At 51.9% G+C, this 25926-nt stretch overlaps 4 protein-coding genes across 4 annotated transcripts in view; 3 read left to right on the forward strand and 1 right to left on the reverse strand.

Moving 5' to 3' along the window:
* ACTMAP (actin maturation protease) overlaps positions 1 to 25926 on the reverse strand; it is a 345587-nt gene that overhangs the window by 6899 nt on the left and 312762 nt on the right. The gene's annotated exons all lie outside the window — the stretch shown is intronic.
* Positions 297 to 10971, forward strand: SNRPA (small nuclear ribonucleoprotein polypeptide A). The gene is made up of 7 exons (XM_061172988.1): positions 297 to 374; positions 833 to 927; positions 3737 to 3909; positions 6152 to 6331; positions 8306 to 8479; positions 8936 to 9024; positions 10608 to 10971. Exons 2-7 carry the CDS (start codon positions 855 to 857, stop codon positions 10765 to 10767), a joined length of 849 nt encoding a protein of 282 aa, XP_061028971.1. The 5' UTR covers positions 297 to 374; positions 833 to 854; the 3' UTR covers positions 10768 to 10971.
* On the forward strand, positions 12033 to 15047 carry MIA (MIA SH3 domain containing). The gene is made up of 4 exons (XM_061172991.1): positions 12033 to 13863; positions 13950 to 14083; positions 14535 to 14645; positions 14961 to 15047. The coding sequence occupies exons 1-4, from the start codon at positions 13740 to 13742 to the stop codon at positions 14982 to 14984; spliced, it is 393 nt and encodes a 130-aa protein (XP_061028974.1). The 5' UTR covers positions 12033 to 13739; the 3' UTR covers positions 14985 to 15047.
* Positions 15787 to 24778, forward strand: RAB4B (RAB4B, member RAS oncogene family). The gene is made up of 8 exons (XM_061172990.1): positions 15787 to 15946; positions 17140 to 17220; positions 17499 to 17613; positions 19192 to 19254; positions 19337 to 19491; positions 21107 to 21202; positions 21291 to 21421; positions 24399 to 24778. The coding sequence occupies exons 1-7, from the start codon at positions 15931 to 15933 to the stop codon at positions 21404 to 21406; spliced, it is 642 nt and encodes a 213-aa protein (XP_061028973.1). The 5' UTR covers positions 15787 to 15930; the 3' UTR covers positions 21407 to 21421; positions 24399 to 24778.

Raw genomic sequence — 25926 nt, forward strand, 5'->3', positions numbered from 1 at the left:
ACACAGAACGCGTAGCGGCTGGGGAGAGGTGGGGCTTCCAAAGAAAGGCCTCCGAAGAGACTGCCGCGAGAATCGCGTTCCGATTGGCAGGAAGCGCGAGAAAGGGCGCGGCCTTCACTGATTGGTCCGTAGCCCCGGGTGCCGCAAAAGGAGGAGGGCTTGCAGGCGGTGGGCGGAGTTTTCCTGCTGAGGCGGGAACCCAAGTGCCGTTTTGATTGGCAAAATCTGGGCCCAGGATTCTGATTGGCCAAGCTACCAGGATTCCGCGCAGGGATTGGCTTGTAGAAAGACAAAGGCGGGACCAGGAGAGGAAGTTTTGTGGTCGGCGCTCAGCAACGTAGCAGAAGCCACTTGCGGGAGCTGAGACTCTTTCGGTGAGTATCCTCGGGCGCTGGCGGCCGTGGGCGCCTGGCGGGTGGAGGGCTTGGCGCCCGGGTCTTCCCGCGCCCCGTGTGGGGGAACTCTTTTCCTGCTGCTCGAGGCCAGGGCTCTGCAAAGTCGTCCCTCCCTCCTTAACTGCCTCTACATCCGGGCTTTTTCTCCTGGACCGCCTTTGAGGTCGTGGGCCAGTGGGAATCGCCACCTAGGACACTCGCCTACTGAGTCGCGTAGAGCATTCTGGGACTCGTAGTAAACCTCACGAGATTTCCCTCACCACGCGGGGAGGAGAAGCGGTGTCCTGCGTTTGCTTTGTTTTCCGAGCTGTTCTTCCCTCTTCCCTTCTCTCTGCTTTACCTGACTTCCTCTTGAAAGGAGGATCCCTAAACAGCCCGCGTTGGGTCGAAGGATTTGCAGAAACCCAGGGCTGAGTGGGACTTTTTCATTCTTTCAGCCCTACCTCAGCAACTCACTCCATGGCAGTTCCCGAGACCCGCCCCAACCACACTATTTATATCAACAATCTCAACGAGAAGATCAAGAAGGATGGTGAGTTCTCGGGATAGTCCGGACTCCAGGCTATCCCGCAAGAGCCGGCCCCCTCTTCTGTCCCCAGCATCCATGTCTCTTCCTCAGCCTTGTCCACTCAAACTGTTAGAGTTAACCCCTCGGCCTTTGCACATGCTGCTTCCTCTGCCTTTCACATTTCCTCAGTTCATCTTACGCTCTGCCAATTAACCTGGTCACTTGCTCATGCTTCAAGGTTTCAGTTCACAGGACCCCTCCTCCAGGATGCCTTCCCCCTCCCTTTTCCGCCCACGCGCCTGCCTCTGACTTCCCATAACCCTGGACATGCCCCTTCAAGCCCTGACTGTTCTGGGCTGTCATGGGGCTGTCTCTTTCCTGGCCTGTGAGCTCCAGGAGGGTAAGAACTGCAACTGTCTTGGTCAGTGATTAGTCCACAATGAAATGTTTCATTTCAAAATGAAAATGAAATGAACAATAATGATGGCTAACACTCGGTACCAGGTGCTGACGTAAATATAAATCTTGGTTACTTTTAATTTTCACAGCAACCCTGCAGGAAGGACCTATTCTTCCCATTTCTCGGATTAGGAAACTGAGACTCAGGGGTGATATGATTTGCCCAGGGTCACACAGCACTGAAAAGTGGTTGACACCACCAGTATGGAATTCTGCTTAAGAACTCAATTCTTGACATCAGACATACTTTTCCATTTTCTTGAGCAAGTTACCACTTTTTGTTTACACTCATTTTCTATATAGGAAGACTGGGCAAGTCATATCGTCTCTGTGTGGGTGTTTTGGGGATTATATTAGCTAAACTTCCATTCATCTTCTCTTTTTTTATGGTGCCCAGCGGTTAGTAAGGGTTGGATAAGTGTTAGCTCTTATTATTGCCTCAAGAAAATTGTTAGGAGAACCAAAGGAGCTCGCTGGGATTAAGTTTGATGTTACCGATAAAGTTTCTGTTGAAGATAATAAAACGAGCCACATAAATCCCTCATATACTTTTAGAACGTTGTGCCCAGCAAGTGCTTTGTGGAGCTGGGGACACACTGGTGACTGAGACAGTCCTGGTCCTAGCTTCATGGAGCCACAGTCCAATAGGGATGACAGACCTGCTACCAGACAGTGATATCCCAGAGTAGCCAGGGCCATGATTGGGGAAGCACAGGCAGAGTAGTCAGGGTTGAGATGGGGCACCTAGAAAGAGGTATTCATTCAGTTTCATAGAAAAGGAGACATTTTGGAAAAGCCTAACAGGTAGAAAAAGCAGTGTTTATGTTATGATGTGGGGGAAGAGAGTTCCTAACCTGGACCAGCATGTACAAATATCCAGGGGCAAAAGAGAGCCCAGGGCATTCTGGGAACTACATGTACTGTAGTTTTGTGTGTCTGAGACTTAGAGGCCTATGACTCATGGAGAACGTTCCAGTGAGCGGTGCACTCTGGCTCATGGGGCCTTGTGGGCTGGGTGAGGTGTTGGACTTTGTCCTGAGGGCTTTGGGGAGCCAGGCAAGGGATGCAATTGTGAAAGATCTTTCCAGCTGTGGAGGGTGAACTTGAGTGGGCAAGAAAGGAGACTGGGGAGAGGCCCAGGGTCCAGCGGAATGACTAAAGCCCAAACTGGGTTCATGGGGATGGGGAGTGGAGACAAAGCACAGAAATATCATCAGAAGTTTTGGCTATTTGCTTCCCTCTTTACCCTGCCCCGCCTTTTGTTTCCTCTCCTATATCTCTTTGACCAAGCATCTTAAGCTCAGATACCTTCTTTGCATAAGACTGGTACCCTTTTCTGGCTGTCAGGTGTGGCAGTTTGCTAGTGAGGTATGGTGGTACTGGGTTCAGATGGACTTGGGTCCTTGTCCCTGTCCTGGTCCTGGCTCTTCAGGGTCTTCCCAGCACCCTTGGGACACTCCTCCTGGGCCAGTGACAGATCCTCTGAGAGCTTCTATCTGTGTTAGTAAAATTGAGACAGTTATAACCGCTGCTTCATGGAGTAGTTGTAAGAATTTAGTGAAGTTATTTCCATAAATCATTTAATGGTACCTTTATTCATGCAAATGGTTTTGGAGGTTTGTGTGCTGGTGACCGTACTGCTCATGGGGATAAGGTAATAAGACAGGCTTGTAGCTCTTCAGAAGGAGAGCTAAAAAACAAGTAAACAAACATGATGTCAGGAGGTGGGAAATGCCATGAAGGAAGAGCAAGTAGGGTCCCAGGAGTGGGGGAGAGTGACATGAGAGGGCACTTATTTACACAGGGTGGTCAGGGAATGCCTCAGGTGGCAACATATCTGCTGAGCCCTGGTTGAATGGAAGGAGGCCATGTACACATCAGAAGGATGCTCCTAGTAGAGGGAGCAGCCAATGCAAAGGTCCTGAGGCAGAGTTGCTGTGATGGGCCTGAGAAAGGGCTGGAAGGCCAGTGTGGCTGGAGGTATGAAGGCCAGTGAAGGTGGAGTGTGGGGAGAGATGAGGTGGTAGAAGTCAGCCAGGGCCACATCAGAGGGGCGTGTGTCAAGGTGCTGGAGACAATGAGAAGAAGTGCTCGCGTTTATCGAGCATTTACCGTGTGTCCTTTGTATGTGTGACTCACGTTGCTCGTACAGCAACATTGAGGGGTAGGTACTGTTACCGTCGATCTCTTACAGAGGAGTGCACGCCACCACTTGAGTGGTTCTGGGCTGCTGCTGGTATTGCTCTGTACTCGTTGTCAGTGGACTGATGGTTTCCATCCTGGGCTGCGTCTTCTCTGCAAACGGGAGCTCGAGACGCAGGACATGATACCAAGGCCTCCAGTCACCTATGGGTCTTTCCTCCCCCCACCGCAGAGCTGAAGAAGTCCCTGTACGCTATCTTCTCCCAGTTTGGCCAGATCCTGGATATCCTGGTATCACGAAGCCTGAAGATGAGGGGCCAGGCCTTTGTCATCTTCAAGGAGGTCAGCAGCGCCACCAATGCCCTGCGCTCCATGCAGGGTTTCCCCTTCTACGACAAGCCCATGGTGAGCACTGGGTGTGGAGGGTGTGGGTGTATGCCCGTGCAAGGTGCTGTTGCAGGCTGGATGGCTCTGGACTTCCTGTCGCCTGTGGTCCAGACCATTGAGGACGGGAGTTTCTCTTGCTAGTCCTCAGCATCCACTGTTCACTGCACTGGGGCTGTGGAAACACAGTGATCAAGGGAAGGCCCAGCTCTGCCCTCTCGGGCCCACAGTGCAGTTGGAGAGACACGCCTGCCTCCAGATGGCGACGACCCGGAGGGGTCGGGGCTGGGACCGGGCAAGTGCACAGAGCTGAGGGAGCTTAGGCGCGGCCTCTCACCCATTCTGGGAGTTTGCCGGGAAGCCTTTCTGGATGAGTAAGACTTGGAGAAGAGTAGCTGGGGGAGGAGAGGGAGAAAGACAGTGGACTAAGGCCTGGAGATAACCAAGGGCACGTGTAGTTGAAGTGAGTCAAGTTCCCTTAGCTGGAGTGAAGGCTGGGACGTGGTGGGAGGGCCTGGCCTGGAGAGCCAGTCAGAAGTCAGGCTAAGGAGCTGGAGTTGGTCCTGAAAGTGGACTTGATTCCGAGGGTGCTGGGGAAGCAAGGGAGGGTTTGGGGGCTGCCTGTGGCTGTTGGGTAGGGGGGTTAGGAGGGAGATGGGGTTCCGTTGTGAAGGTGAGGCTGGGTCGGCTCCCAGGTGGTGGGGTTGGGCCGGGACCAGGGCAGGGGCCATGGGATGGGAAGAAGTGGGTTACGGATGTTCAGGAGGCCAAGTGGGCGGCCGTGGGGACTGCCGTCCAGGAGGTGAGGAGTGGCTTAAAGTCCCTGCCCTGAACTAGAATTCCTGCCGTTATCAGTGGGAGATGTTTTTGATTCTTTGGGCTTTTTCCTTTGTTCCTCAGTCAGTTTTCCAGTTTCACCTGATTGTAATATGCTTCCCTGAACCAGTTCCCTTGGGGAGGTGAGAGAAGTGTCAGTGCCTGCAGGTCCCAGGCAGGTCACTTCATGTGGAAGACATTGGCCCCGGGTTTAGCGGGGCAGCCTGGAGCCCTCACCTCCTTCTGGAGAGGGCCGCTCTGACTTCTGCCTGTCATCGCCTCTGGGTAGGTGAGCCCACAGTTGCCACATCTTCCGTTGCTTCTCTGGAGCAGCCAGGAATTCACTTTTGAGGACTGAAACCAGTAAATCTTTTTGTGTGGACCCTCCTCCCCTGCTTTTCTCTGAAATCATTGCTTGGACCATATGAAGCACTGAGCCACTGTGAGTTCTGTCAGTGAGTCCCGTCAACTCTACCTTCAAAACCTCTACCAAAAAAAGAGAAGAAAAAAACCAAAAAGCCCCCAAAACAAACAAACAAACAAAACCCTCCACTCGTTCTTCTCACTCCTCCCCTGCCACCCACCTGGTCCCAGCCGCCACCCTTCTCCCTGGTTCGACGCCTGCACAGGCCACTCTCCATCCCGTGGCCACAGCGCTCCTTGGGAGTCACAGGTGAGAGCTTGTCACTCGCCTGCTTATAACACTCCATGGCTCCTGGCTTTCTCCCTCCTCATCTGTGTTGGCCTCCTTGCTTTTCCTTGAACACACCCTGCACTCCTTAGCTCTGATGGCTGTTCCTTTGCTAGGATGCTCTTTTCCCTAGATGTCTGTGTGGCTCCCTCCTTCCCTCTGTCTCTACACCAGTGTTTTCTCACTGAGGTCTTTCCTGGCCACACTCTGAAAATTTCAGTTCTTCTCAGCTCCTCACATCCCCTTCTCCAGTTCACTTTTTAATGTCTGTCATATCTTTCCCAGCGAGCAGACTCCATGAGAGTGGGGCTTTTGTGTGATTTGCTCATTGCTGTACCGCCAGAGCAAATATAGGTGCTCCATAAACTGCCGAATGAATGAGATTTAGCCTGGAGACTCAGTTCCCTTCTTGTGTGATGGAAACCCCCCTGCACAGTGCTCCTGTCCTGACCTTGTTTCCTTCCTTCTGCCTTGGGCCTGCTGCTTGGGGCTGTCCCGTCTTCCCTTCAGAATCTCAACAGCCACTGACTGAGCACCTGCTGTGTGCCAGGCACCGTTTGGAGCACTTTAACTCATCGTCCTCACGATTGTCCTTTGAAGTGGGAAATACCGCAGTCCCTGTTTGACAGATGAGGACGTTGAGGCCAAGTGATTTCTGTGACGTTACCCAGCAAGCTCCTGGCAAGGTCTGGTTTGGCATCCGGGTGGTCTGGCCCCAGACCTGTCTCCTTAGCCCTTCTGCTCTCGGTTTGGCAGCGCATCCAGTACGCCAAGACTGACTCGGATATCATTGCCAAGATGAAGGGCACCTTTGTGGAGCGGGACCGCAAGCGGGAGAAGAGGAAGCCCAAGAGCCAGGAGACCCCGGCTGCCAAGAAGGCCGTGCAGGGTGGGGCGGCCGCCCCTGTGGTGGGCGCCGTCCAGGGGCCTGTCCCGGTAAGCTGGGGCCCACAGACGCGGCCTTCTCACCACCAGGTCTTCCTCAGCCACGTGGGCTGGCTTGGGGTGGGGTGGGGAGGGGTCTCCCCTTGTGGATTCAGACCCCCCCCCCCTTCCATTTTTCTTAGAGAGATTGTGTGCCTGTCTCTAGGGAGGGGTTGAGCATGTGAATGACGGTATCTCCACTTGGAAATGTCTGTGCCTGCCTGTTTCTCAGGATCTTTCTTTCTCTGTGTCTCAGTCGTTTGTTTTCTCTTTCTCATTGACCTTGATTTTGCTGTCTGTGTCTTCTAAGTCAATGTCTGTGTGGAAAATCCAGAGAAAACTACTAGTCAACTGTTAGGATTAAAAAGAATTTAATTTAACAAGGTCACCAGATATAAGGTCAGTATGGAAAAAGTCAGTTTTATTTCTACACGTTGGCCACAAACAAGTAGACTTCAAATTGAAAAATAGCTCCGAGGAGTAAATTCAACAAAAAATGTGCAAGGCCACCCACTGAAACTATAGAACATGGCTGTGCGAAATTGGAGACGACCTCAGCAAATGGATAGGAAGACTCACTGCTATTAAGACTTCAGTTCTCTGCAAATTGATTTAAAATTCAACACGATTCCAATCAAAATCCCAACAGGGACTTGTGGGGACAGACGGGCTGTCTGTAAATGTCTGGAAAAGCAAAGCAAGGCAGACGAGGAGAACAAAGCTGGGGGCCTGCAGTATAGTAATCAAGATGGTATGGTATTAGCGTAAGGGTAGAAAGATGGACCAGTGGGACAGAATAGAGTCCTGAAACATCCACACGTGTATGTAGTCACTCCACGTATGTCAAGGTACCACTTGCAGTCCAGTGGTAAAAGGGCTTTTTCCCCTAATAAATGATACCGGGCCAATTGGATATCTGTAAGGGGAAAAGTTAGCCCTGCCTTAACGATGTATAAGTTACTTTGAGGTGAATCATAGACCTGAACGTGACAGCTACAACAATAAATGTTCTAGAAGAAAACAGGAAGATGTCTGTGACCTTGGTGAGGGCATAAAGAGTGGAAACATCCTGTTTTCTAAACAGGATACAGAAAGCACAAAGTATTAAAGAAAAATGGACGAATTGGACCCACTCAGGTCTCCGAACCTCCACGTCAGCTTTTCTGATGGGTTGCACTCTATTTTGTCTTGTGTCGGTGATGGTGTCTGGCTTACCATCGAGCTTCGCCACTCTTACCCTCTCCACTCTTCTGTGCCCAGCTTTCTGTCCACCTTTGACTCTTAGATATGATTCCAGCTCCTGTCTCCCCTGGGTGCACATGCTCTTGGCCTTCAGGCTGTCTCCCTTCCCCTTGCCACCAGCCCTCCCACGTCTTCATGCACCTGCCCTGACCATTCCCAGCCACCTCTGCCTTCCACTCTCTGTTCTCTGGGTCCGTTTCTTTTTCCATGAAGTTTATTTTTAGAAGCAGGAGTACAGCATGCTGCTTACAGTGTTTATTTCCACCCCTTTTAGTTGATAATGTTTTTATTTTTTTTCCTAGGCTATTTTTCTACTCATACGTTTCTAAACAAAGTTAGGCCGTTCTGGCGATTTTTTTTTTTTTTTTTTTGGCCACGCCACATGGCATGCGGGATCTTAGCTCCCCGACCAGGGATTGAATCCGCGCCCCCTGCAGTGGAAGCTCAGAGTCCTAACCACTGGACCGCCAGGGAAGTCCCCCTGACCAATTTTTATATGTTAAAAAAAAAATTTTTTTTAAATTCTTTGATTTAATGTCTGCTGTGACTTTGGGTCTGTTTTGCTCCATCCATCCCTCTTTGGGTGCCTTTTTTGCCTTTTCCAAGACTGGATCTTTCTCCCTGTGTCTCTCACACCCTGGGTTTCCTGTAACCTTTTCTTCTCTCTGTTTCCTGCCGACACTGAAAGCACGCCTCCTCCCACCTGCTGGCGCCCCTCTCAGTCCTGTCCTTCTCTCCCTGCAGGGCATGCCGCCGATGACTCAGGCGCCCCGCATCATGCACCACATGCCGGGCCAGCCTCCCTACATGCCACCCCCCGGCATGATCCCGCCTCCGGGCCTCGCACCCGGCCAGATCCCACCAGGGGCCATGCCTCCACAGCAGCTTATGCCGGGACAGATGCCACCTGCACAGCCTGTAAGTGTCTGGTCCTCCTGGGGTCTGCTATAGTCAGAAGACAGGAATGGCAAGGGGCCGGTGGGAGCACTGTTTTAGGTTGGGTGGTCTGGGCAGGCCTCCCTGAGAAGGTGATATTGGAGGATGAGGATGTAGCAATGGCGTCAGGCCCTGGGACAGAAGTTGGTGTGTTTGTTGGAGCAGCTTTGGAAGGTCACGGTGAGGCTGGAGTGGGGGTGGGCTGCACCTAGGTTCATTCAGTGAACTTCTGAGCACCTGCTTATGGGCACAGCAGTGCTCTGTTGTGGCTTACAGTCTGGGGGGGGCAAGACAGGCAGCAACACAGGGTATGTCAGGTGAAGGACTAGAAAGAATTCAGGAAGGGGCGGGGGTGGGGTGGGGTGGGGCAGGGGCTGGAGAGCAGGAGGGCTGTAGATCCCCGACCAGACTCAATGGGCTCCCGTCGCTCTCCTGCAGCTTTCAGAAAATCCACCAAATCACATCTTGTTCCTCACCAACCTGCCTGAAGAGACCAACGAGCTCATGCTTTCCATGCTTTTCAACCAGTAAGTGGGGCCTGTGGCTGAGCGGGGGCCAGAGGGTGATGGCCAGGAGGTGGCACCGTGGGGATGGACGAGCCTCACAGTTCTGCTGGTGGAGTCCCAGGCCTGCTTAGGCTGCACAGGCGGGACAACGACTAGAGGTTAAAAGGAGGAGGCTGCAGTCGGGCCTGCAGCGGCGGGATGTGGAGGGCAGCAGTGCAGGGCGGGTGGGCCGTCCTCTGCCTTCATGGGGCTGCGGTGGCGATCCAGGCTCTGGGTCTCATCTTTGCAGTCTCTAAATTGGACATAGACAAGTCACACAACAGTGAGATGTCACTGAACGCTGGCTAGACTGGTAGGAGTCAGCCTGTTTAGACGGCAAGTATGGGAGGTAGGGATGCTTGACGCCGCGTGCCCTGCAGATGGGATGCAGACCACTGTGGCCGTTGTGTAGGGCAACTGGCCACTGTTTAGTCATGCTCACCTGGTGGCTTTGCTGCTTTTTTTTTTCCCCCCACATTTTTTTTTTATTGGAGTATAATTGCTTTACAATGTTGTGTTAGTTTCTGCTGTACAATGATGTGAATCAGCTATATGTGTATATATATCCCATCCCTCTTGGACCTCCATCCCACCCATCTAGGCCATCACAGAGCACCGAGCTGAGCTCCCTGTGCTATACAGCAGGTTCCCACTAGCTATCTATTTTACACGTGGTAGTGTGTTTATGTCAAACCTAATCTCCAATTCATCCCACCCTCCCCTGACCCCCCCGTGTTCACATGTCCATTCTCTATGTCTGCGTTTCTATTCCTGCCCTGCAAATAGGTTCACCTATACCATTTTCATCTGTACCTGTTTCTAACTGTATATCCTACAGAAATTCTAACACAAGGCCCCAGAGGCTGTGGGTAGGGCATTCCTCACAGTGTGGCAGGGAGCCGGAGGCAGCCTGGGAGAAGGGAGAGGTCAAGTGCAGGTGCTCGCGACTGCATGCCACGTGGCAGTTAGAGGGAACAGCAAGAGCAGCGTACATGGTTCTTTATACTAGTGCCGAGAGGCAATTTTGAGAAACTGAATAAAACAGAAAAAGAATACCATTCATTCATATACCATGTCCACAGAACAATGCATATTTTCTAAGGATACTCATGGAAAAAAGGATAACCAGTAAACAACATGAGGATGGTTGCCTAATGGGGAAGGAAGTAAGGAATGAGAAGAGGGAAGTGAAAGAAACAGCAGATCATGAAAGTCGGGATGGTGGTTATTTCTGGAGTGGTTATTTCTGTGATTCCTTCGATTGGGAGAGGACGTGGAGGGTGGGCAGGGGGCAGTGTTCTTTGTCTTGATGGAGGTTATGGTTGCATGGGTGCTCATGTTAACAGTTTTCTTTAAATGGTATGTTTCCTTTGTGCATACTTTTTTATATTAGGGTTTATCAACTTAGCGACATACACATTTTGGGCTAGATAATTCTTTGTTATTGGGGCTGTCCTCCGCATTGTGGGATGTTTAGCAACATTCCTGGCCCCTACCCCCTGGATGCCAGAGTGTTAGGGGAAAGTGCTAAGTCTGGATTCCTGAGGTCTCTGACCATCTCTCAGGTTCCCTGGCTTCAAGGAGGTCCGGCTGGTCCCAGGGCGGCATGACATCGCCTTCGTGGAGTTTGACAATGAGGTGCAGGCAGGGGCCGCACGCGACGCCCTGCAGGGTTTCAAGATCACCCAGAACAACGCCATGAAGATCTCCTTTGCCAAGAAGTAGCACCCTTTCCCCATGTCTCTGCCCCCTGTTCTGGGGCCATCCCCTCCCCCCCTTGGCTCAGCCCCCTGAAGGTAAGTCCCCCTCGGGGGCCTTCTTGGAGCTGTGTGTGAGTGAATGGTCGCCACACAGCATTGTACCCAGAGTCTGTCCCCAGACATTGCACCTGGCGCTGTTAGGCTGGAATTAAAGTGTTTTTTTGAGGTTTGTTTTTTTCACAACCATTTGTTGTTTTTATTTTCTTGTCCTGTGTGTTTCCCTTCCCTGCACATCAGAATATTCTGAGCGTTTGGGCCTCTCAGCATGTTGGGGATTTGCAACCTTGGGAAAACCCAGAATAGTGTAGCAACATTGTCCAAACTAAAGTCACTTTTACCACTTTGGCAGATTTTTATTTTGTCTCAATCAGCATTCAGGGCAGGAAATTAAAACCCATGCTGCCAGGTACAGTTGGGCAGGTTCTGTACTTCGCAAGGATGCCACTTTTAATGGCACACCATTCACTTCGTAGACTTGCATGTTGATTCCAATAATTTTCTAACGTGATAGAGTGTTAGGAAAGAGGTTTTTCTTCATCTTTTTCTAGACAAAAATGCCTTCTGTCATAGTAAGAGTCCCACAGAAACCATTCTAGGTACTTCAGGAAGAAAGGGAAGGGAATTGGGTATTCATGAAATCGTCGGAAGGATGTTAGTGATGGCAGTCTGGGTTGGAGACATTTGAATTCAAGTTTGCAGCCCTCGATTGAGCTGCAGCCTCTAGGGTTCAGGAAGATGTCAGTGCTGCCGTTGGGAGTGCCTAAACTTCACACATGGGAAGCTCCTGATCAGATGCTGGTACCAGGAGTGTGGCCAGTTCACACACAGCTGCTCCCCCCGCTGGCCGGATGCCAGCCAGGAGCTTCGGGCAGATGGCTGAACCGATCTCCCCTCCAGTGCCCCAACTGCAGGGGAGGCTAGGAAATGTGGTTCCTGGCTGGACAGTCACGTACCCTGCTGAAGCTATGGATAAGAAGGGGAGATTGAATGGGGGACCTTCATTTGCAGTCTGTCATACACTGGACCTGGCAATTTTTAAATCGACTAAAGTATGTTATATTTATTTATATATATATATATATATATATATAGCTTAAAACCTTTTCTCACACCATGTAGATGGGAAAGTGCGATCACTTGCCAGAAGTAGAAAATAAACCACAAAAATATATACAGTAAAACATAGTGTTAAATTCTTGCTGGATATTTTTGTCCTGTCAAGGCTCTGAGCCCCAGCCTCCTGCTCCACTCCCTCCATTAAAGAGGAACATCAGTGTTGGAAGCATTTGAACATCAGGGTTTGTGGCACCAGATGCACACTTTCGCCTTGTAGGATCTGAAAGATGAAAAGGGGAAGGCGATTGCCGTCTTCACTAAATGGCGCAGTGTTACTGCAGATGGCTCGTGGGAACGCGGGGTCTGTGGTCCGTGGATCCTGGTTTCTACCGTCCGCCTGCTGGGGGGCTCCCTGGCTGTTTCCTCCATGGGCAGTTAATGTCTGCACTCTGAGCTTCATTTTCTTCCTGTGCAAAGAGGACTCTTCCTGTGTTAATACTGTGGTGCACCGCCCACCCCCCACCCCCCCCACTGCCGCCCCACCGGGCACATAGCAAGCACTGAATAAATTCAGCAAATAACTTGCCGAGTACCTATTACACACTAAGTACTGCTCTTGGCACAGGTTGTGCGGTGGCAAATGAAATAGACAAGCTAATTTCAAATGCTGGGTTCTGATAGAAGCAGAACTGACATAATGGGGTGATGTGTTGGTGGAGCTGGGGAGCAGTAACGGGTGATCAAGGGAAGCCCCTCTGAGGAGGTGATATTTGAGTAGAGCTGTTTGATGGTCTCATGGTACTTGGTGCTGGGTGTTGGGTATGTGGAGATGGCTTAGGCCCAGTCTTTGCCCCTGATGAATTCTTCCCCACCCCAAGCCTGTGTATGTCCATCCGCTTCCCCTAAAACTAAAGTTCGGACTTGCTGACCAGGGGTGAGAATACCTGAGGAAAGAGGTGGGTCTTCAGGCATGTGGATCTCTGTTTGAAGCACAGTTTTAGAAATGAGACTTGAGTACAAATCCTCTGCCACTTTCTCATTCTGACCCTGGGCAACTGACTGAGCTCCAAGATCAGCAGTGATGGGTGTGGGCCTGGAGCCAGATCTAGCCCCTCCACTTCCCAACTCTGTAACCTTTAAGGCTCTGTGCTTCCATTTCTACGTAAAATGGGGTTATGATCGCTCCTCTTAAAGGTGGTGCAGGGTATACATTTGAGTTAATAAAAATATGCATGGTGAATGCTCTATAAATAACTACTAGTTTTTATTATTTCTATTTCAGATGAGAAAGGTGAGGCTCTGGGAGGAGGAATAGCTTAGCCCAGGTCACCCAGTCAGGAAGTGGCTTATGAGGATAAATAGTGATCGTGGTAGGGCATCGCCTAGCCTAAGGTCCAACATATAATATTCACTCCATACTTGGGAGCTGGGACTTCCTGGCAATCAGAGGGCTGCCTTGTTCTGCTGCCCCTCAGCACAGGAAATTCCAAGGTGGTTTTTCCATACTGGCTCCTCTGGTTCTGTCCCTGCGGGGGAGAGCAGAGGGGCCCAGGTCCCCAAGCCAACTCATAAAAGATAGAATTGAATATCTTAACTTGCCTGTCTTAACCCCGTCTCTGTTGAGGGGGTGGCTGTTACTTGGAGTGGCCTGGGCTGCCTGGAGCCTATCTGGGTGTTTGCTTGTGCTGGCAGCCCTCACCCTGTCCTTGAAATGGTTCTGGCTGGGTAGCAGAGTCTAGGTGGTGTGGGTGAAATTTGGGGCTGGTTTAAGGCGGGGACAAGGCCCAGCACACAGGCCTCCTTGTGCTGCTGGAGAGGGAGGGCAGGAGGGCAGTGGAGACCCCATTCCTCCCTTAGGCTCTCCCTTGCTCACAGTCCACGATGGCTCGGTCCTCCGTGTTTCTAGGTGTTGTCTTGCTGTCTGCCTTCCCAGGTCCTAGTGTCGGGGGCCACCCGATGCCCAAGCTGGCCGACCGGAAGCTGTGTGCTGACGAGGAATGCAGCCGTAAGCGTTGGAGGTTGGGGGCGTTGGGGGCTTGGATTGCTAGCCTGTGGGGAGGGTGCCGTCACTCCCTTTTGTTCCTTCCCCAGACCCCATCTCCATGGCCGTGGCCCTTCAGGACTACGTGGCCCCCGACTGCCGTTTCCTGACCATACGCCAGGGCCAAGTCGTGTATGTCTTCTCCAAGCTGAAGGGCCGAGGGCGGCTCTTCTGGGGAGGCAGCGTGAGTCTTGGGAGAACAGAGGAGGAAAGGGTAGGGTGGCTGGGGTGGGCGTGCACCCTGATTTTTCACCTGACGGGAAAATCTGAGGGAGTGAACTGAAATATAGTTTTGGAGGGGAGGCTATTGTGGTCTACTTTACTTTGTTTAGCAATTATTAGGGCACCTACTATGGTGGGTACAATAAAGAATGACCCCTTTTATTCTAATGGAGGGAGACAAGCCATCAAAAATAGCAATATGTGCTGCTTTGAGAATTAATATAAGGTGACTGGGTGACTAATTCACATGGGGTGGTCAGGGAGGACCTTCGAGCATGTGACTTTAAGCTGGGATTGGAATGACAAGGATGGAACAAGCCAAGCCGAGATCAGGGAGAAGAGAGTGCAAAGACCTTCAGCAGGAGTGAGCTTGCCATCTTCCCAGACCCCGGCTTTTAACTCCTCTTCCCCAGGTTCAGGGAGATTACTATGGAGACATAGCTGCTCGCCTGGGCTATTTCCCCAGTAGCATTGTACGCGAAGACCAGACCCTGAAGCCTGGTAAAACTGATGTGAAGACAGATGTGAGTGTCTTGGGGGCTGGCAGGGACTTGGAGGGAGGGCCCTTGGGCAAAGATGCTCCTACCCTTGGCTCCCTGGCATCCTAGCTGTATGCGCTGGAACAAATCCCCTGCCTTTTCTTATCTGAAAAATGAGGAGTGATTTCTAAATCCTAGTCCGATTGAGAGGTGCAAAGGGTAGAGGGCTCTAGGCTAATCTGCATAGCACTTGTGCAGCGAAACCTGGCGCCTGTGGCTGCATCATTTGCTAAAACCACTGGATCCTTTGTGGTGTGACCGCTAGTTTTCTCCCCACTGTTTCCCCTTTCTCTTTTTCAGAAATGGGATTTCTACTGCCAGTGAGCTCAGTCTACCGCTGTCTCTGCTGTTGTTTCTCGCTGACTTTATGCAAATACATCAGCCAAGTGCAAACTATGGGTCTCTGTGGTCTTTGTGGTGGGTCTCTAGAAAGGAAGTGTTTCCCCAGGCCTCTGAATCTAGCCAATCAACCCACTGACTGTGGTAACGTCAGTGGTTGCTAGGCAGAATTTCACTGACTAAAAGCTCTTTGCTCCAAGCTGGGTACCAGAGGTGGGCTTGTAAGCTTAGATATTACAAACAGATGAGAAGATGGAACAACTAAACAGCCAAACTGGGGGATTATAGTGTCTTCTCTAGACCAATAAGAGAACTATTGAACTATTGGGAATGAGCCAATTGGACCATGAGGAAGACATAAATCACAGAGCAGAGGTTTTCTAGGATTTCTTGGAAGATTATCCGCAAAGGGAGGTAGGAGGTTAATTTGTGCGTATCATGCGTACCATCCCAGTTTTCATCCTCCTTGCCTTTGAGATCAGTACGCCCCAGCTCTGGATCGGCTCCTACCCCTGCTCCCTTCTTTGCATTCGTATCCCCGCCCGCAAGTCCGCTTCTACCCAATCTGGAACCTCGACTCTGCCCCCGGACTCCTGACCAAATCCGTTTCTCTGCTCAGCGAAGCGTCTCTGGCACCGCCAATCGCTCGTATTGGTCCCGCCCCTTTAGGCCCCGCCCCTCTCTCCCCACCAATCTGCGCTTTTGTCCCGCCCCCTGCCTGCAGAGTCCGCCAATCCTTGTCTTGGGAAGCGTGGCCTGGTGTCCCACAGCATTAGCGGGTCGCGCCGGAGGGGGGTGGAGGCGGAAGTGGCGGCGCCGGCCCGGGGAGTAGGAAGGAGCCGGGGCTGCAGCGCGAGTGGAGCGGCTGCCAGCCGAGGAGCAGGCGCGGCCGCGTCGCCATATTGCGGCCCTAAGCGGCCGCGACCGAGTCATGGCTGAGACCTACGGTGAGGGTGGTGGGCGGAAGCTGGGGTCTGGGGTCTGGGCCCAGAAAGGATGCGGCCTGTGGGTATGGGGCGGGGCTTTATATATCAGGGGGCGGGGTCAGGTATTATGGGGCAGGGCCTAGTTGATGCTGGGAGGGGTTTAGTGGGTCTGAGGCTGAGCTTAATCAGTTTGGGCGGAGCCTGAGGGTCTGGTGTCTGGGCGAAATAGATCTGGGGCGGGATTTGAGGGAAACAGTCCAGATGGATCATGGTAGGTCTTGAGGGAAAGGGTGAGCCTTAATGTGTCTGGGCGGAGCCTGAGTGGATGGGGCGGGGCTGATTGTGTGAATGGCAGGGATCAACCTTGATCCCTGGGGGGACGCTGAAGGGATGCTCTGGACCCTGGGATTGCTCTGGGAGAGGTCTGGAATGCGGTTGGGGGTGAGTTGTCCTTTAACTAGGCGGTGGGGCTAATGGCAAGGGGTGGGGCTTAAGCTTGAGAATAGGGGTAGGGCCTTGCGCTGAGGGAGGGATGGAGGGACTGAGAATTGGAAAATCAGGATGGATGGATAGATAGGAAGTAGGAGAACAGGGTGCGGTAAAAGGAGCACTGGTTTAGGGGTCAGAGGGAGCTGCAGTCATTCAACAAACACAGAAAAGCAGAGGGAACAATGCAAAGACCCTGAGGTAGGAACCAGCTTGTCATCTTCAGGGAGTAGACTAAAGGCCAGAGGCTGGAGTGGAATGAATGAATCAGAAAGTGGTAGGAGGTGAGTTGTGTGGGGCAAGGGCAAGATTGTAGTCCTTGATAAAATGGTTTTCAAGAGGCTTTAGCAAGGTAATAGGTAAGATCTTGGACTCTGGAGCCAGTTGGTCTGGGTTTGAATCCCAGCTCTACCTAGCAGTGGGATCTTGGACAAGTCAGTTAACCTTTCTGGCCTCAGTTTCCTCGTCTGGAAAATGGGGGTAATTATTAGTATACCTCCCTCACAGAGTTTTCCTGAGGATTGAGTTGTTGATGTAAAGACCTTTAGAACTGTGCCTGGTATGTGGTAAGCACTGTATAAGAGTTATCCGTTACAGTTGTTACCCACTGTTCTGTAACTGTCTGTGTCTGTCCTCTCCCCATAATTGTGACGGTCTTTGGATTCCATCTTTTCATGTCTGTCTTTCTCTCTGCATGGGTTTCCTTGAATTTGGCTCCATCCGCTCAGACTTCCTCTTCAAATTCCTGGTGATTGGCAGTGCAGGAACGGGCAAATCATGTCTCCTTCATCAGTTCATTGAGAATAAGTGTGAGTTTCTGACAGTGGTCCTGGGAGCACTAAACTGTGGGCATGGCCATGGTGTGGGCAAGTAGGCAGCTGCCGGGGTGGGCAGGGGCAGGGCTGGCCAGAGGTACAACTCCAGTGCTGGCTGCCTGGTCCTTACCTTGGTATAAGCTCTTTGCTAGGTCCTCCTTGAGTCTCAGTCACCCCAGCAATGAGAATGGGTTTGTACAGGCTGAGGAGGCCTTGGAGGACAGGGAATTCTCTGAGCCCCCGCACTGCCTCTTCTCCCCTCCCACTCCCAGTCAAACAGGACTCCAACCACACAATCGGCGTGGAGTTTGGATCTCGGGTGGTCAACGTGGGTGGGAAGACCGTGAAGCTACAGATTTGGGACACAGCCGGCCAGGAGCGGTTTCGGTAGGTGGGCTGGGCCCCCATGGAGAGAAGGTAGGGGAGAGGGGAGGAGAGAGGAGGGATAGCGGTGTGCAGAGTTAACCTGGAAACATAATGACAGGAGCAAGGAGACGCTGAGAGGGCAGGCAAGGTAGAGGGAGAGAGAGAGAAAGAGAGTGTGATGAGCAGGTCCATGTAGTCAAAGAAAGAAGGCGTCTTGGAGAGAGGACGGCGGAGACAATGAGAAAAAGAGATTGAGAAGGAAGCATAATGAAGGGTGAGAGGGCCAGGGAGGGACGGCAGACCCTAGCGAGACTCTGTGGGATAGACCCATGTGGCTGGAGGGACGGAGACTTGTCCCCAGGGAGAAACGAGGCCTGGAGATGAGATGCTTGGGGTGGGGCGAGGGGTAGAGAATGACAGAATGACTAAAACAGAAAAGGAAACTTGAAAGAGAGATACACTCAGGAAGGGAGAGAGAAAGAGAGACAGACAGAGAGAAGAGAAAGAGAAGGGAGATAAGGAGACTCAAAGAGAAACAGAGGTGAGAGACAGGGGGAGTGGGACAGGGGTGGCCAGAGAGATGGAGAAATGGATGTTTTGGGGGGAGAGGTAAATGTGTAGGACTCAGCACACAGTATGTCTTCAGTACATCTCTGCAGAAAAGGTGACAGACACATGGAAACCCTGAGTCTGAGAAACAGACAGCAGGGAGAGAGAAACAAGGGAATCCAGTCCATGGGGAAGCGTGGTCCCCGGGCAGCACTGAGTAGCTGCTGAGTTAATATTTGTGTGTGAGTTCTCTGCGTGAGGTGCACAGAGATAGAGACTGAGAGAGGGTGGAGGGGAGATAGGTGTACGACGTGCACCGGGCTGGCAGTAAGTGCTCCATAAATGCTTGCGGCGTGATTGCATGAGTTCCAGAGGGACCCAGCCTGTTCCAGGGAGGAGCAGACAGTCGGCCACTCTGGGAAGGGGGCCTCCCCCAAACAGAGCAGGAGAGGGCCAAGCGGATGTAGTTGTGTAGTGCTTGGCTAGGACTGGGCAAAGGGGGGATGACAGAAAATGTTGAATGAATGAATGAATGAATGGGAAAGGGTGAGGATGACAGAGCCAGAGCAACAGAGATGGAGAGAAATAGAGAATTAAAGATACACATGTACACAAGAGACAGAAAGGCACAGACCAATGAAGAGGTGCAGAAAGACAGGGACACAGAGAGAGTCAAAGGTAGGGAGAGGGAATTCCCTGGCCGTCCAGTAGTTAGGACTCAGTGCTTTCACTGCTGGGGCCCCAGGTTCAAGCCCTGGTCAGGGAACTAAGATCCCACAAGCCAAGTGGCACGGCCAAAAGATTTTAAAAAATGAAAAAATGAAAAAAAAGGTAGGGAGAGACTGAGGCGGAGGCAGGCAGCTAAGTGCGATAGAGATTGAGGGAAACAGAGAGACCGCGAGTGAGAGAAACTGTAGACCACGGCCGGGTTTAGGGGGATGGGCCAGCAGTGAAGGGGGGCCTCCGAACCACCAGTCTCTCTCCGCAGAGGGGGGCAGTCCTGGGGCACACCCCAGCCTCGGGGGTGACTGGGTCCCCCTGGCCCCACAGGTCGGTGACACGGAGTTACTACCGAGGGGCGGCTGGAGCCCTGCTGGTGTATGACATCACCAGGTGGGTGCACGGAGTGGGGCGGGGTGGGGCTTGGGCTGCCCCCCACCCACGTCCGCCTCCCTCCTGGTTCCCTTCTCCACAGCCGGGAGACCTACAACTCGCTGGCCGCCTGGCTGACGGACGCCCGCACGCTGGCCAGCCCCAATATCGTGGTCATTCTCTGTGGCAACAAGAAGGACCTGGACCTGGAGCGTGAGGTCACTTTCCTGGAGGCCTCCCGCTTTGCCCAGGAGAACGGTGAGGGCTGGGCGCGGGGGGCTATACAGTGGGGCCCGTGGGCCTCCTGGCTCTCTGTAGCTCTGCCCAGCAGGGGAATGTGGAGATTTAGAGGTCTGGGTTCAAATCTGGGTGTTGCCACATTGCGAGCTGTGTGACCACTCTGGTCCTCAGTTTCCTCATCTGGAAAGCTGGGATCACAGCGTTTCTGCTTCACATAGTGCGTGATGCTTAAGGGATGTGGTCCATGGGGAGTTCTCAGCACTGCCTGGATGGATGGGCGCTTGATTCACGTTGGCTGCTAAGAAGGTTTCGCCCACTATGGGGAGGCAGCACAGGGTATTGGTATAAGGTGGAGATTGCAAACTCTGATGGCCCTAGGGGATGGGTACATTTTGTGAGCAAGGGAGAGGGGACAGGGTAGACCCCAGGTTAGCAGGCACTGGCGTTAGGGGAGTAGACAAGACTGACAGCCACATCGAAAGGTATGCAAGGATACTATCATCAGAAAGACCACAAATAACAAATGTTGGCAAGGATGTGGAGAAAAGGGAACCCTCCTACACTGTTGGTGGGAATGTAAATTGGTGCAGCCACTATGGAGAACAGTGTGGAGGTTTCTCAAAAAACTAAAATTGAACTACCATGTGACCCAGCAATCCCACTCCTGGGTATAGATCTGAAAAAAACAAAAACACTAATTCGAAAAGATACACGTACCCCAATGTTCATAGCAGCATTATTTACAATTGCCAAGATGTGGAAGCAACCTAAGTGTCCATCAACAGAGGAATGGATAAAGAAGATGTGGTATATATATATATATATATATATATATATATATACACAATGGAATACTACTCAGCTGTAAAAGAGAATGAAATAATGCCATTTGCAGCAACATAGATGGACTTGGAGGGCATTATGCTAGGTGAAATAAGTCAGACAGAGAAAGACAAATACTGTTTGGTATCACTTATATGTGGAATCTAAAAAATAAACTAGTGAACATAACAACAACAACAAAAGGTAAGCAGGTCTAAACTCATTTGAAAACATCATGTTGGCCAAAATCTGCTGGCTTAGGGTCTGTCCATGTTCCTCCAGTTTGTAACCTGCAGGTTTAGAGGATTTGCCATCAGAAAGATGTGGGTTTGAATCCTGGCTCTTACTTACTGTGAGATGGCTGTCGCATGGCTGGTGGGTGCACTGTGATGGGCCTGTGCTAGATGGTGCTGGGGACACAGTGATGAAGACAGCCCTGGACCCAGCTCTCATGGCCTCACAGTCCGGGGGGCAGGGGGAGGACCATTTCCGGATAGTGACAGCCCTAAGAGGTCAGGGCTGGGAGCGGGGAGGCACAGGGGTCTGTGGGAGCCCAGAGGAGGCACCTGACTCATCCTGGGAGGTCAGGAGGACTTCCTGGAGGAGGAGATGTGAGCTGAGCTCTGAAGGAAGAGCTCGGTGGGTACCTGGGGAAGGGGGCATTCATAGCAGGGGAACAGCATGTACGGAGGCCCAGAGTGAAGGCAAAGGTGGAACGTTTGAGGAACAGAACAAGAGGCAGCAGGTCAGAGTCGGAGTGGAGGATGGGGACTGACTGAGGCCCTGACCTTCCGACTGTCTGCCCCGCCAGAGCTAATGTTCCTGGAAACTAGTGCTCTCACGGGTGAGAACGTGGAGGAGGCTTTCCTGAAGTGTGCCCGCACCATTCTGAACAAGATTGACTCAGGTGAGGCCCCCAACTGCCCGGAGTGGGAGTGGAAGGCAGGGTCCAGGGGTCTCCAAGGGACCAGTCCTCACCTCTCCGCTCCCCCCAGGTGAGCTTGACCCCGAGAGGATGGGCTCCGGCATTCAATATGGTGACGCCTCCCTTCGGCAGCTGCGGCAGCCTCGGAGTGCCCAGGCCGTGGCCCCTCAGCCCTGCGGCTGCTGAGACCTGCAGAGCCAGGTGGGATACTGGGGACTCGGGCTGCAGGGCTGGTCTCCTGACAAAGGGGAGTACGGAGCAGAGACAGAGACACAGAAAAGGAGAGATGACAAGAGAAACAGAGTGAGGAAGAAAGACACAAGAACACTTGAGTTAAAGGGGCCATCTTCCCGGCTCTGGGAAACCACCCGTCCTTCCCATCCTACCGCCGGCTCTCTGCCCTGCATCTCTGACCCTCCCATTCATAATTCATCAAATGTTTGTTGAGTGCCTACTCTGCGCCAGGCCCTGTTCCCGGCACTGGGGCTACAACAGTGGGGAAAATAGACAAAAATCCCTGCCTTCGTGGAGGAGATGGACAATAAACAAGATACACAAGCAAACTGTATAGTAGGCAGGGCGGTAAGAGCTATGGAGAAGAATCAAGGAGGGAGGGGAGGTGGAGGAGTGGAGTGTTTAATAGGATGATGAGGGGAGGCCTCACTGAGAAGGTGACATCTGAGCAAAGACCTGAAGGAGCTGAGGGAGGGGTCATGTGGGGACCTGGGGGAAGAGTGTTTTAAGCAGAGAGAACAGCCAGTACGAAGCCCTGAGGTGGGGTCCTGCCTCCTCCCCTGGGTGAGGAAGTCCAAGGAGGCCAGCGTGGCTGGAGTGGAGTGTGTGCGCGTGCGCGTGTGCCGGGGACTAGGTGAGCTGGAGATGAGGTTGGGGTGGGAGGAAGCAGATGAGTTAGGGCCTTGCGGGCCACGGCAAGGACCCTGGCTTATACACTGGGTGGGATGAGAGCTATAGGAGGGCTCCGAGCAGAGAAGGGACAAGATCTGATTCAGGTGTTCACAGGGCCCCTCTGGCTGCATATAGAGAGACTGAAGGGGGCAGGGGTGGTTGCCTGGAGACCAGTGAGTAGGCCACTCCAAAGTCAAGGTGAAAGACGATGATGGACAGGATCAGGGTGGGGGCGGAGGAGGGGTTGCGAAGTGAATAGGTTTGTACCCTCCCTGATCTGTGTCTCCAGGCTTGTCCCCTCCTCATGTAGTCACTGGGTCTTCCTAAATCACAAATCTGATTCCTTCCCTCTCTTTTCTGGTAACCTCCTCCCCCTCCTCCAGGAAGCCGTGCTTGTTCCCCTGTGCTTGGTCCAAAGTCCTTGACAGGCTTGAAAGTTCCTACAGGATTTGGTCCTGTCCCCACCTCTCTGCGGGTGTGTATGTCTTGACAATTCTTGTCTCTGTGCTTCATGCCCACCACACCCTCCACCCCACAGCCACTGGCAGCTCCAGGATGGCTGTGGAGCAAAGTGGTTAGACTTTGGATATATGTACTTTGAGAGCAGAGCCAACATAATTTCCTGATGCATGGATATGGAATGTGTGAGAGAGGAGTCAAGGATGAGCTCTTCGGGCAGGGCTCTTTTCCTTGCAGGCCTCTGCATTTGCTGTGCCTGTCCTCCCTTCTGGCACCAACTCCCATTCACCATCAGGTCTCTGCTAAAATGCCTCTTCCTGCAGGGAACCTTCATAGGCTTCCCAAATGGGGTCACTCCCTCTAGATGGGCGGTCTCACAACTGCCCCTCCTTTTCAAAGCGTTCAACTGACAGAGTTGATCATGGTTATCTGTATGGTGTTTGTCTAACCCATCTGAGAAGGTGATAGATCACAGACTCCAGAGCTGGGCTGCCTGCGTTTATACTCCAACTCTGTCACTTCATAGCTCTGGGCAAATTATTTAACCTCTCTGGGCCTTGGTTTCCTCATCTGTAAATGGGGCTAATGATAGTACCCACCTCATGTGAGTGTTGAGAAGATTAAGTTAATTCATGTAAAGTGCTTAGAACAGGGCCTGACAGTCAGTAAACTAAGACTTGATAAACGAGGGCTGTTTATTATTTTTCTTCTTCTTATCCATTTTAAAGACTCTGGGCTATGTAGAATCAGATGGGTGCGTACTCTTCGCCTCAGAGCTTAGTTTTGAGTCTGTTTCAGGGTTTTCCCTCAGTGAATCAAATGTAATAAGACTGCATTTTCAAACTTTGTTGATTGCACTCTACAGGAGGAAATATACTTTATTTGTTGATCTAATACAGTCACACACGTATAAAACTAAAACACACGTTCTCGTATTAATATTCTTTCTCTTAAAATTGAGGTGAAATCCACACAACAAATTTAGCCATTTTAAAGCGTACAATTCAGTGGCATTTAGTACATTCGCAAGGTTATGCAACCACCACTTCTGTCTAGTTTCAAAGCACTTTCATCACCCTTAAAAGGAAACCCCATACCCTTTAAGCATTCATTCTCCATTCTCCCCAGCTTCTGGCCCCCACCCATCTGCTTTCAGTCGCTATGGACCAACATATGAAGCACTCTGAAATTTTCTTTTTTTTTTTTTTTAATACGTTAACATTTTAATTTTTATGATATTTTCTATTTTATTCTGTTACAACAATTGCTCAAGGCCCACCAAACTGATTTCCCAACCCACTAATGCAGTTGTACACATTGGAATCACCTGGAGAGCTTTAAAAGATACTGATGCCTGGGCCTTACCCCAGAGATTCTGAAGTGATCTGGGGATTTCTAGAAGCTCCCAGGTAATGCTATCTGCAGATAACTACAAAACAGGAACTGATGTGTCTCCTCGGTTTGGAAAACACGGAAATGAGACCTAGAGCCTGGATGATCCAGGAACATAGAGGAACACAGAGGTGCAAAGGTGGGGACACAGAATGTAGACACTGAGATGCCCCTCTACAGACTCAAGGAGGCAGCTCTCTGAGACAAGTAAACAGGGAGATGCACGTGCCCTCAGCTCTAGAGCCCCAAAGTACCTGCAGACAAGAAACAGAAAGTCAGACAATGTAGAAACTTTGGGAGAAAGAGAAAAGTATGGACAGACAGGCACAGATAGGTGGGCAGGAAGATACCCGGAAATGAGACAGAGACACCAGCCGACAGACCTAAGATCCCTCCAGTTCACGGCACACTTTTCTTTCAGCTCACCCGTTCTCCAGGACCAGCCCTGTCCTTCTGGCTGGGGCCCAGACCCAGGCCCTGGGAGGCTGAGCCCCTCACCTGACCTGGCCCCAGAGAAGCTGCCCCGCCACCTGTCCCCCTTCCCTGGCCTGGTGGGGCCTGGCTGAGGGGCAAGATTGAGCCACGGGGGAAGGGGGAATCCGTACCTGCTGCTGCTTCCTCTGTCTTGGCTAACCCCTCTTCCCCCTGAACCCCTAACCATACTCAAAGAGTTTCCAAAGCCCGAGACCAGGGCCATTTGGCCTCAGCTCCCCTGGCCCTGCCATTGCGAGTATGTGTTATTTATTACCTGGAGGCCTGTCCCGTCCCCACCCCACCTCCATAAAGCATTGTTTACACCTGTGTCATAGCCTCCATCATTTTGGGGTGGTGGGGAGGGAGGGGGTGCAAAAGAGGTCACTGACGGTGTTTGGGGGCCATGTTTTTGGGTTGGACATGGTATGGGGGTCCACCATGACTCCATGGCTCAGGTGTCTGTTGTAGAGGGAGTTTGCCCACATACGTAACACTAATGTCCCTCTGTGATGGGTGTGATGGGATCTGTAGGAATGTGTGCTGCTTGTGTGTGTGACACCGTTGCTTATGACTACTCTGTGTCCTTGGTGATTGTGTCTGTGAGGCTGGCGTTGTTTGGGACACCAAAGCTAGGGAATGAGAATTCAGGCCTGTAGTTGAGCCCTGGGTCTGGGCCCGGTGGGTGATAGCTATGCATGTCTGATGCCTGAAAGTCTGAGGCAGTGTCTATTTAGTGTGTGACTGTGTTTGTGTGCCCTTGAGGTCTGTGTGTGTTTTGCTGTGCATTTGACTCCTTTGATACACTTGTGTGTGACCACGAACCCTGTGGTGTGCCCCTGAAGACTGTGTGGGCTTTTGTGCCACCGGGACTCCTGTGCATATTTGAGATCAGTGTGTGTTGCCTCCTGTGTCCAGGTGAACCTCTGACACCCGCACATGCTCTGCCAGGGACAGGTGCAGCCCACTGAGGACACTCCCAACTGCTCTCCCATCCCCAGTTTGGCCTTAAACCACCCTCACGGGAGGCCTGAGTCCCTGCTCAGCCTGGGTGCTGGCGGAGGGGGTGGGGCATTTAAAGGACCTCATCTGCATAGTCCTCCCAGGTCAGGTCGTCCAGAGACTCGAGGCTGTCATGCAAATGTCTTCTCTGAGTAGCTTTCCTAGGTTGTTTTATTCGGGCGCCACACAGTTGTCCCGATGGGGCAGGGTGGAGCGGGTCAGAATGTTTGCACGTCCCTTCTGGTTCTTCTTCCCTTCTCTCAAGGACGTTCCGCTCTTTTTTTCCTCCGTTATAAAAAGTCCTTATGTAAATTACTTACTGTCGTGCAAATTTACATACATTTCTCAACTAATTGCGCAGACGTTTCTCAATATTCCTATTCTTGGGCTGTGAGAAGGCGGAGCTGTCCATGTAAATAATACCGATGATCTGTATGCCGCTCCCCTACCCTGCTACTCATCGTTCCGCCGCGTTC

This window comes from Eubalaena glacialis, chromosome 18 (assembly GCF_028564815.1).
Source record: "Eubalaena glacialis isolate mEubGla1 chromosome 18, mEubGla1.1.hap2.+ XY, whole genome shotgun sequence".
NCBI classification, from domain to species: domain Eukaryota; kingdom Metazoa; phylum Chordata; class Mammalia; order Artiodactyla; family Balaenidae; genus Eubalaena; species Eubalaena glacialis.

Coding starts and splice junctions, on each gene's coding strand:
- RAB4B (XM_061172990.1), top strand. Junction 17,221..17,498: donor TCAGTTCATTGAGAATAAGT/GTGAGTTTCTGA, acceptor TCCCACTCCCAG/TCAAACAGGACTCCAACCAC. Junction 21,203..21,290: donor TCTGAACAAGATTGACTCAG/GTGAGGCCCCCA, acceptor CGCTCCCCCCAG/GTGAGCTTGACCCCGAGAGG.
- SNRPA (XM_061172988.1), top strand. CDS start 855: ATGGCAGTTCCCGAGACCCGCCCCAACCACACTATTTATATCAACAAT. Junction 6,332..8,305: donor CCGTCCAGGGGCCTGTCCCG/GTAAGCTGGGGC, acceptor CTCTCCCTGCAG/GGCATGCCGCCGATGACTCA. Junction 9,025..10,607: donor CTTTCCATGCTTTTCAACCA/GTAAGTGGGGCC, acceptor ACCATCTCTCAG/GTTCCCTGGCTTCAAGGAGG.
- MIA (XM_061172991.1), top strand. CDS start 13,740: ATGGCTCGGTCCTCCGTGTTTCTAGGTGTTGTCTTGCTGTCTGCCTTC. Junction 13,864..13,949: donor TGCTGACGAGGAATGCAGCC/GTAAGCGTTGGA, acceptor TTCCTTCCCCAG/ACCCCATCTCCATGGCCGTG. Junction 14,646..14,960: donor AAACTGATGTGAAGACAGAT/GTGAGTGTCTTG, acceptor TCTCTTTTTCAG/AAATGGGATTTCTACTGCCA.